We start from the raw sequence: 9,811 nt of genomic DNA on the forward strand, positions 1-9,811 counted from the left end.
CTCGTGACAGAGAACATGACGGATCCGGAGACGCTTGAGGCTATGGCCTGCAAAGAGGGGCTATGCTTGGCCCTCGACATGAACTTGCAGCATGTCCAAATCAGCACAGATTGTCTGGCAACAGTGAAGCATGCAAACGAGGCGTTTCTAGGACCGAGCAAGGTGATAGTAGACGAGACTAAAGAGATGCTGCATTTCTTTCCTTACTCAGTGCTTGTTCATGAAAAACATGAATGTAATTTACAAGCTCACATGCTTGCTAAAGCTGCTACTTCATTGGCATGTGGTCGCCATCTTTGGCTCACAGGAACCCCGAATATCATTTGTATTCCGTCGAACTTGGATATTGAATAAAAGCAGCTTTAGCCCTCAAAAAAAAAGACTAGTTGGTATCCCTTTGAGCTCAAAAAAAATGGTTGATTCAATTTGAAGTTCATAACACTTGGGTTTTCGCAACAATAACAACAACAAAAAGTGCATAGCACTTGTCCATCAATTGGGCTGGCATAACGAGATGGGATCACATGGTCCAGTGAAACAGGTGACAGAAAGCATCGGCCGAGATACACAAGACGTTCCCAAATAGCAAGGGAAATGCGCCTGCCAGGTAGCAACGAAGGCGTGCGCCAACTGTTGCGGCAGACCGCAACCAACAAAACGCCAATAGGCAATAGTAGTAAAGCTATAACCGACGCCGCTTTATTTTAGCACAAGGGGATACCATATGTACAGCCTTTCGAGTACAATCAAGCAACTGGCCTCCCTGCCTTGTACAGCACCAAAATAGATATGTACAGTACAGAGTAACGTGTTGTACAAGGTAGGGAGGCGAGCTGCACGCCGATGATACAAAGGGGGAGGGGTGTGAGGTCTCTACAAGCTTTTATCAAAAAAGAAAAAGAAAAGGCTACCTGGGGACTATCCGGCCTGGTGTTAAACCTGCTGGGGTTGGTGGTTATCTTGAGAGAACCACCTGTTACCTGTGCACTATATGAAGCTTTCTATGTGGGCCTATATCATCATATTAATCTCGTTGATGTCGTCCATTGGGATCTCGAGGCCCATCAAGTCGAGATCCTGGAACCCATCGTCGTCGTCTATATTATTTAACCAGCCGCCAAAATCGCCATCGATTCCTGGTAGCTCAAGGTTAGATAAGTCTGGTATTTCAGCATCATGTGTGGGATTTGCCGGTTCATCACGTCTAGTGGCAGCAAAGGTGCTACTGTCCTTGCTCTTGTTGTCTGAAGGAGTTACTATCGTCTGCAGCTGTGGATCCGGATCCCGGGGAGGAGCACTGCCCACAGGAGCAGATATGTTGGCTGTCCTCTGTTTGGGCTTTGTTTTATTCTTCCGTTCCCCTTTTGCATTGGACGATGGTGGGCGCCCTGATCTGTGCCCTTTACCTTCCCTATCTCTCTCACTTCTCTTTCCTTTTGTATTGCTAACAAGGGAAGCCCCAAGGCCCGAGGTCTTCAGGGTTCCTCCAGTTATGCTGCCTACAACCTCATCAAGCAACAATTCCCTTTGTTTTACATTATTTGTCCAGGGATCCTCCTTGGCAAATGACAGATCCGACATGTGACTGCTCGCTCGAGAAGCGTCCGATGCACTAGACCTTTGGACCGATTTTGGTAGTGTATTATTTTCTGTAAAAAGACGAGTAAGAACACAAGCGATATTATAGTGAAGACAAAGTAGAACAGTATTCGGTATACACGAATGCTTACTACCAAGAGCGCAAGTATTACTTTTCTTTATGAATCTGTGTATGGGTGCTTGATACTCCCTCTGTCCCAAAATAAGTGACTCAACTTTGTATTAACTTTGTACTAAAGCTAGTACAAAGTTGAGTCACTTATTTTGGAACGGAGGGAGTAGTTAATATAAAGTACAAACAATACCTTGTGAAGCAGAATCTGGGTCCCTTCTGTGTGAAGTTGCTGATATAAACATATCCTTGAAAGGGGCTTCATCAAAGCAGCTTGTTCCTGCCTCTTCGTAGATTTGGCAACGTGCCATCGTGCGTTTAACAAAACTGAGGGCAGCATGTTTGCTAGCTCTATTAACACTTTTGCTGCTTGAATTATTTGAGCCACAGAAAGCCTGTAGTTTGGCAGCAACAATAATAACCGTTTAATAAAGTATTCTAACACAATGAATTTGGGATTCACAAAAAATATTGAGGTAAACAAAGCAACCAAGGTCATTATCTCATAAACAGCAAATGCTTGGTATGAGAAAACAAATCTTGATTATTAAGAAATTTTCAAACAAAAATAACATAAACACAAAACCTTCAATTTTACTCCCTCTGTCCCATAATATAAGAACGTTTTTAACACTGCACTAGTGTCAAAAACATTCTTATACTATGGGACGGAGGGAGTAGCAAATATCTTCATTCGACTCAAAAACCCAAGTAGAACAAAATTAGGGTTATAATCATACTATATTAGCAATTAGGAAACAACATTAGTGCACACTAGCCAATGACCCAAAGAAACTAAGAGGTAGTTGTATTTTCGAGATTTTTAGAATGAAATTATTACCATGTATTTCTCGTAAGCAATCAGCACAAGTCTCTCCATGGCGCGCCGCGAAAATTCCCTGGTATTGGGCCGAACCATGTAAATATAAGTTTGAAACTCATGAAATAGTGCTGTAACAAGTAAGAAACAATGTATCACCCGCCAAAAAAAAATGTACAATACCTCTGCTGAGACTCCTTCGCAGTTCTAACCATTCTGTCCAACTTCGCTAGTAACTTTTCCTTCTCGAGAACCTTCAACACCATAAAAGGATTACAATTAACTTGACATCTTATGTTGAAGGAATGAGCCAATGACACTCAAAATAGTGAAACAGGTTAGCCGACGCACGCACACATGTATAGTGATTTATTAATACCTCCTTATGAAGTTGGCCTTCTAATCTACAGATTTCAGCATTGACATCCTCGTCTTCACTCTGTGCAAGATCGGGCTGGAATGGTAACAGAACAGTCAAAACATGGAAAATGATCTGCACTGTAATTTCAGAAAACTAAGAGACCAAAACATAAACACTTTTATTAATAAATATAAACATAAATACTTCTATCAACAAATATAAACATCAATAGTTTTATTAATAAATAGAGCTAAACATAAATACCCATATTCAAATGCTAATAGAATTTACGTACTATCTGCCTCCAATACTCATATTATTATTTTATTATTATTATTATTATTATTGGGCTGCAGGTATATTCGGTGTGTAGCATAAAATACTCTTCACATGTCCAACATTCTTAACAGTAGAAAAACATAGCCCATACTAAATAAGAAGGCACCTAATTATTAAACTAACAAATAGAAGAAACTGTTAATGCAGTGACTTCTGAACTAGGTCTACTATGCTGTTCATTAGCGATAACCCGCCAAAAACGGTGCAACGTGTTAAGCTTCATGGACTAGCCCCCTCTCATGTGTGACGCAGGAAAGCCTGGACTTGAACTCAAGACCTTAGGTCCTAATACCATATTAAGTTTCATGCACTAGCCAACACAACCAAAAGTCCGAACTGTGGAAAGGGCTAGGCAATCCACATATACACTTCCACACGAGCAAGCTGTTGGAATATGAGCAGTCTCGGCAGATTAGGCAAACCCACTCATGAGCGACCTAACTTCAATGGTTGTCAACCTCTTACTGCTAAGGCAATCTCCAAGGTTATTATCTGATTATGCAAAAGAAATGGATTGAAAATAAGCTGTTACTGAGAGTAGACCATGCATGTTCGTGTACAAAATGCACATGGGAAGATAATCAATGCAAAATAAAATCCTATGTAACCAAAACAAATTGCATAAAATGCTACTGTAATAGTGACAAGATACCTACCACGGGTTCAATAGATACACCCACTTCACTTAGCTCGATGATAATCCTATCACTGAAGCACATTTCACTGTACTGAAACTCGGGCCACACCTTGGCCTTCTCCATGACATTACTGTTCTTGTGTGACGGTTCATCATTGTATTTCCAATCAGATCCCGACATGAAACCATTAGGGCAATTCCCTGCAGCTTCAAAATTCAGCAAAGGCTCCAACTTATAACCTTCTGAATGAGATTTCCATCCTCCTTCATCAAAATGTATTTCATGTGTATCGAATGGATATCCTTCGCTTCTGTAAACGTCGTTGGCAATATCATCAACCTTATCTTCATCTATCCAAGCTTGAATAAGTCTTTGGCCAACCGAACCAACTTCTCGCACATCAATTCCTTGGACAAGTTGATCCAGGATAGGTTCAATGCAGCTTGTCCCCCAGGCGCCTGAATCATTCACCATCCCATTCAGGGCATACCCATTTGGAAGAGCACTATGGTCATCTTTGTTGCTACCAGCCGGAGTTGATGGCTCTGAAATGTATTCAAGGCTACCCTGCAAAATGGAAAAATTTCAGCATAAATTGACTGGACCAGAAACAAATGGTAGGGATTAATGATAAATAGAGGGTATCAAACTATGAATGCATTCTCGACTTCTATATATGCTAACTACCCACAAACGCATAGCTAACCAGACATATTTTTACAGTAGTGTAATGAAAGGAGTGATCTTCATAGCATACTATAGTACCTTGTATTTCCGACTTTCGTCTCCTTCAACTGACCTGCTCGCAGCAGAGTCATCTAGCAAATGTATCTAAACAATTGAAGTATTAATCAAGAAACCGCCGAGTAAAAAGTAATTATTTTGATAGAAAATAAGATCATGTATACCTGTTCACTTAGGTACGCTATGTCTTCCGTGGTCACAAAACCAAAGAAAGGATCCACCTGCCGCCAAAATGCACTTCCATAAGCAGACCCTAAAACAAGCAGAAACATCACTCAGTAACTTCCAAATAAAAAGATGATGCTGACTATGAAGTCAATGGCCAAAATCAGCCAAAACTGTGTTGAAAGTTGAAACCAGTTCAGAGTTGGTTTTTGTCCGGTTTTGGAAGTCTGAGGTTGTAAAGTAGACAGTTTTGAAGTTCAGAGTTGTATCTTAGACTTTGTTGACAATTCAAGGTTGTAATATGGACTTCTCTCAAAGATAAATGTTGGACTTTAAGGAGTATAGTAAATACTTAGAGCAGAATTTGCTGAAGCAAGCAGTTCCTCATGATCATCTTCTGATTGCACTGGCAAGTGAATAAAACAACGTCAGCAGAATGAAAGAACACTAGAATCACAAACAACAGTTGAACACTCGGTGGTGGGCATGTACCAGGAGAGTCCAACTGCAGATTGCTAATTGTATGCCTAGGGCGTGCATTGCCTTTACGCTCTGATATCTTCTTTATCAGTGGTCTTCCAGATTTACTACAAGGAAAATTCACCGTAAGAATATCTCTGAGCCGTATCTCAAATGACTTGCGGTTGGTTGAGGGAAAAGTCTCACCTTTCATTTCTCTCCGAGACTGTCCTTACACTTCTTTGTTTTGTAATCGGAGCATTTTCAAGCTTGTCAAGTGATGAAGGGGTACTGGGCCTGGTTGGAGTAAAACCACGACCAATCCTTCCTTGTCTTCGTGAAGCATCACCAATATCTTCATCAACAGAAAACTTATTCTTTTTGGAAGGATGCCCAAGCATTGCAGTCTTTTGAAAACCACAGTGGCCATCATCCAGTTCACCAGCCCTTTTGCTTTTGTCCCTCAACTTTTTCTCAGCAAATCCAAACTCGCCTCCTTCAGGTCCAGTTGAGTGCCCATGATCTCCCCGTTTGGCTTGTTGTGAACCATTTATAGATGCACGCCTGGGTAACCCAGCAGATTGTTCACTGATAGATGGACTTTCAAGCGAACCAGATACTAATGTCCCATCAGTGCTTGTGATGATGGGGAGATTTGACTTCCTTGCTGAACGGGAAATCTTCTGAGGCCTCTGCCCACCCCACTGGGTGGGAGGGGATAGTGAATGTGCAGACTTTGTACGTTTAGAATTGCCAGATCCACTAGCAGAATTCAACTTATTTGTGGCAGAAGGATGTTCCCAGTCATCAGGATTAGCTTGTAGTCGATGCCTGTTTGGAGATGACTTCAATAATGAACCAGAGTTTGATCGGGGTCCCCTAGCAGACCCGTTTGCCTTTGATACTGCTGTGATATTAGAACTAGTGTCATCTTCATTGAATCTGAAAAATTCAATGCATCAGATGCCATGCATTTTTACTTGCAGAAAGAAGCAAATGTTGGTAAAAAAAATAAGTCTTGACATGCAGGAGGTAACTACATCCATTCGATGTGGCAAGTGATGAATTGGGGTAAGAGGATACAAAGTAAAAGGTAGAGAAGCATCTTACTTGTTAATAGCTTTGGGATTGGACATTTCCTTGTCTAAAACAAGTTGTCGATCCCTTTTGTTAGTAGGATGGAAACCACTGTCTTGGTCATTCCTATTCAGGGATCGCCCAACAAGACCATTTTGTGCAGAAAGCAAGTCTGCTTTACCAGTGCCAGAGACAGATGCAACAGCTCCAGACCTGCACATTCAGTTTCACATAATTAATACCCAGAAGAAGAAAAAAGGTGCTGCATGGTCATGAGAAGGACTTCCTATTAAATTTAGTGGAATTACTGAATTTGAAGAATGTACAGAGAGAAACAGTTGAATTCTCAGAGCAAATGAAGCCTGAACAATAGAGAATCAGTGCAATGAAAAGCAAGGATCGAAGAATGAGTCTTTCACCTGAAACTAGGGGAATTTCCCATTCTTGCCCTGGCATCACTGCTAAACTTGTGTTGCATGCCTTGTTTCTGCTCCCGGTCTACATCCATGGTTCGTGAAGTACTAACAGATGAAACATCTGCCTTGATGGCAGAACGCTTTTTCTTCATCTTTGGCTTCTCCCAACCATCAATACTAGTTGCCAAGCCTCTCGTTTTTTCTTCAGGAACTGCTGGACCACCATTTGTAACTTTCCCAGGATCCGAGCTTCTATCAACGGGTGCCAATCCCCTTGAGATACTCGCGGTCCTTGAGTCCATCTAATAAACCAGAAATAAGTCGTGTTATCAATTAAGAGAACAATCAAAATGTAAACTAAACAAATATATAAAAATCCATAATAATAAGTTAAATAAAACTGGCAGGTCATCTGATTTCCATGCACAAGAAATATCATTTCATGCAAGTTAACAATAACAAAACAGCATATCAGAGTCAATGTAGTAGAACATATAGCTAAACAACATGACAAATGGAGAGAAAATCAGTTTAAAGCGAGGCCTAATTTGATAAACAGAGATAGAGAGCAACCCGTACACTGAGTAGCAACACATAGTCATATCATTCCTTTTTGTCCAACACTTTAGCAACTAGTTATTAAACAACCATGTAGAAGAAAAGAAGTGACAAGCGGAGAGTTAACAAAATTTAGCACTGCAAGCTACAACCTCCGTCATGGATGTACGCAATCTCCTATTTTGTACTGCATTCTTTGTCCTCTCTTCTCTTTGAGGCCCAAGTTCTGCATCATCTGCATTTAGATGGCCGTGCGGGCCAATCCTGGACATAGCTCCTCCACACAAAGATGCGGTAGATCGTTCATTTGATGAACTGTCTCCGCGGGAACGTTTTCGTGTAATGTTAGGACAACATTTATCAATCTTCGCTACAGCAGCACCAAAAGCTCTAGCTCTTAAACTGCAAAAGAAAAATCATACTGAATAATTAGTGCATAGTTAACATAATAATCCATATGCACATTGTCTGCCCATAGAACGTTTTCTAGTACGATAAAATCAGTATTGTAGAAGAAAGGCCTATCTCCAATAAAAGATGCTTTTCTAAATTGGACACATCAGCCAATCAACTAATTAACAGAATTTAGAGTTCCCTGTTTGCTACCGTCTTTCACATTCTTGGTTCATCTGACAAGACAGCATAGAGAGTAGTACCTAGCTTTGTTTGACATCTCATTAAGGTTATGCCTCAAACGTCTGATCTCTTCAACAGAATTAGGAAAGTTCCTTCCTGTACATGGAGTTGATGTTGATTCTTCTGGAGAAGTTCCAAATATGGAACTTATTGATTTTTTTACATCTAATCGAGATGCTTTCTGATCCAAAGTTGCTGCTCTTAGTTCCATGGCAAGGGATTGAAGCAAGGTAGCAGAGTCGCTGCTCTTAGTTGCTGGTGATCTTGTTGAGCTTGATACTGGGAACGTCGCATAACTATCACCACCTTCACGAAAGCTTCCTGACCTTTCCAATGAAGCAGACGAATATGACCCGCGTGATCCATTGAAGTATCCATGCCCATCAGGGCTGCCAGACAACAAGTCTGACTTTGTACCAGATGCCATTAACCTGGTTCTGGCAAGTTTACGCCGCTAAAAAGTTCAACATGAGTACAAAAAGTTGCAAAAGACTAATCTTGCAACCATTGAGCTCAAATGCCCAAGAAGCAGTAAGAGATCTCAAATCACAGAAAACCCTGTCAATATAGAAGATCGTGAGTAATAAATAAATCATGGAACCAGTCTTTCACATCAAGTAACATGGTACGCTCCAGGTCCAAAGTAAGGAGCAAAAAAGATAGCTTTGACCAAAGAAAACACACAACCTTAATGGATTGTGCCACCACTTAATATTTTACATAAATATTTCCGCGTGTGACATCCTGTTCTACTCCAGATTTTTACAAACACAAACCTCTTTCCGTATACAGAAGCTTTCTGCTTATTAATATTGACCGATAAAACATAGTCCGCAAAACAGGCCAACTGCAGTGTGATACGCTAATCGTACATAAATTATAAATAAACAACTTGTCAAATTATATGCGACGCATCCCATTAATGCAACAATACTATTAATAAATGCAACCAGCTCTACTCCTTCCATGAGTCTTGGGGTAAACTATGAGACACAAAATTTGTTTGTTTTCCATCAGATTATACTTCTAGTTAGTTGTCAAATCCCAAATCTGGTTAATCATGCCATAGTGACAATGTAATGCACAGAGCAAAGCTCGACAGAGATACTAGCAGCTCCTAAGGATGAGCTCTAGTACAAACCGAAGGCCACTTGACAATCAGCGTCACCAACAGAAATGCACCATCTACAAGGAGAAGGACGACATAGCGACATTTACCCAAAGTTCTTGGAGCTAGCTAACAAATCAAATAAACCATGATACATGGCTCCATGCAACGTCCATCAATGACCAAAATGTAGAAGTTGCCGAAGCGCCAAATGAAGCACTGAGAACTACTCTCAATTCTTTTCCAAATGTCCAGCAAACTCGGCCATTCTCTGTTGCCAAACCCCGCAAGTCTCGTGCTAGCTACAATCAAGAACTCACCAATTCAAAGCTAACGAAGCTTGCCACTACAGCACTCTAGCCCGCCTCTATTGATCCAGCCGGCTCAACCAACCGCCACTCACCGCCCGGATCTCAGCAGAGATCCCAGCAATTCCAGTTAAATCCAGCACATACCATCTCTCGTGAACCTCTCCACAGCCCTGCCACCATCACCACCACCACCATCATCCTAGACGCCCCGACCCCTGCCGGATCCCGCGGCCAAACCCTTGTGGCGGATCAACCCCCGGGGTGGGCCCACATGTCAGACCACGCGTCGCACAAGGAAATCCCTCCCGCAAGCTCAGGCAGCTGCCTCCGAGCACCCCCGCGCACGCGGGGATAGCACGATTGCTCGGCGGAATCAAATTGGGCGTAAACGGTGGGATTAGGGCTTACCAAGAGCGCGGGGATCCGGATCTTCAATCCGGCGGGGGAGCTCGCCGCGGAAGAGGAGCA

General features: G+C 41.8%; 1 protein-coding gene across 1 annotated transcript; it reads right to left on the minus strand.

Moving 5' to 3' along the window:
• Positions 1 to 677: 677 nt before the first annotated feature.
• LOC119340121 lies at positions 678 to 9,811 on the minus strand. The gene is made up of 16 exons (XM_037612029.1): positions 9,752 to 9,811; positions 7,945 to 8,482; positions 7,441 to 7,690; positions 6,734 to 7,032; positions 6,348 to 6,527; positions 5,445 to 6,179; positions 5,271 to 5,365; positions 5,131 to 5,184; positions 4,778 to 4,866; positions 4,635 to 4,700; positions 3,888 to 4,436; positions 2,911 to 2,985; positions 2,715 to 2,785; positions 2,553 to 2,610; positions 1,905 to 2,106; positions 678 to 1,649 (listed from the first exon to the last, which is right to left on the minus strand). The coding sequence occupies exons 2-16, from the start codon at positions 8,349 to 8,351 to the stop codon at positions 1,012 to 1,014; spliced, it is 3,768 nt and encodes a 1,255-aa protein (XP_037467926.1). The 5' UTR covers positions 8,352 to 8,482; positions 9,752 to 9,811; the 3' UTR covers positions 678 to 1,011.

This window comes from Triticum dicoccoides, chromosome 1B, assembly GCF_002162155.2.
Source record: "Triticum dicoccoides isolate Atlit2015 ecotype Zavitan chromosome 1B, WEW_v2.0, whole genome shotgun sequence".
NCBI lineage: Eukaryota > Viridiplantae > Streptophyta > Magnoliopsida > Poales > Poaceae > Triticum > Triticum dicoccoides.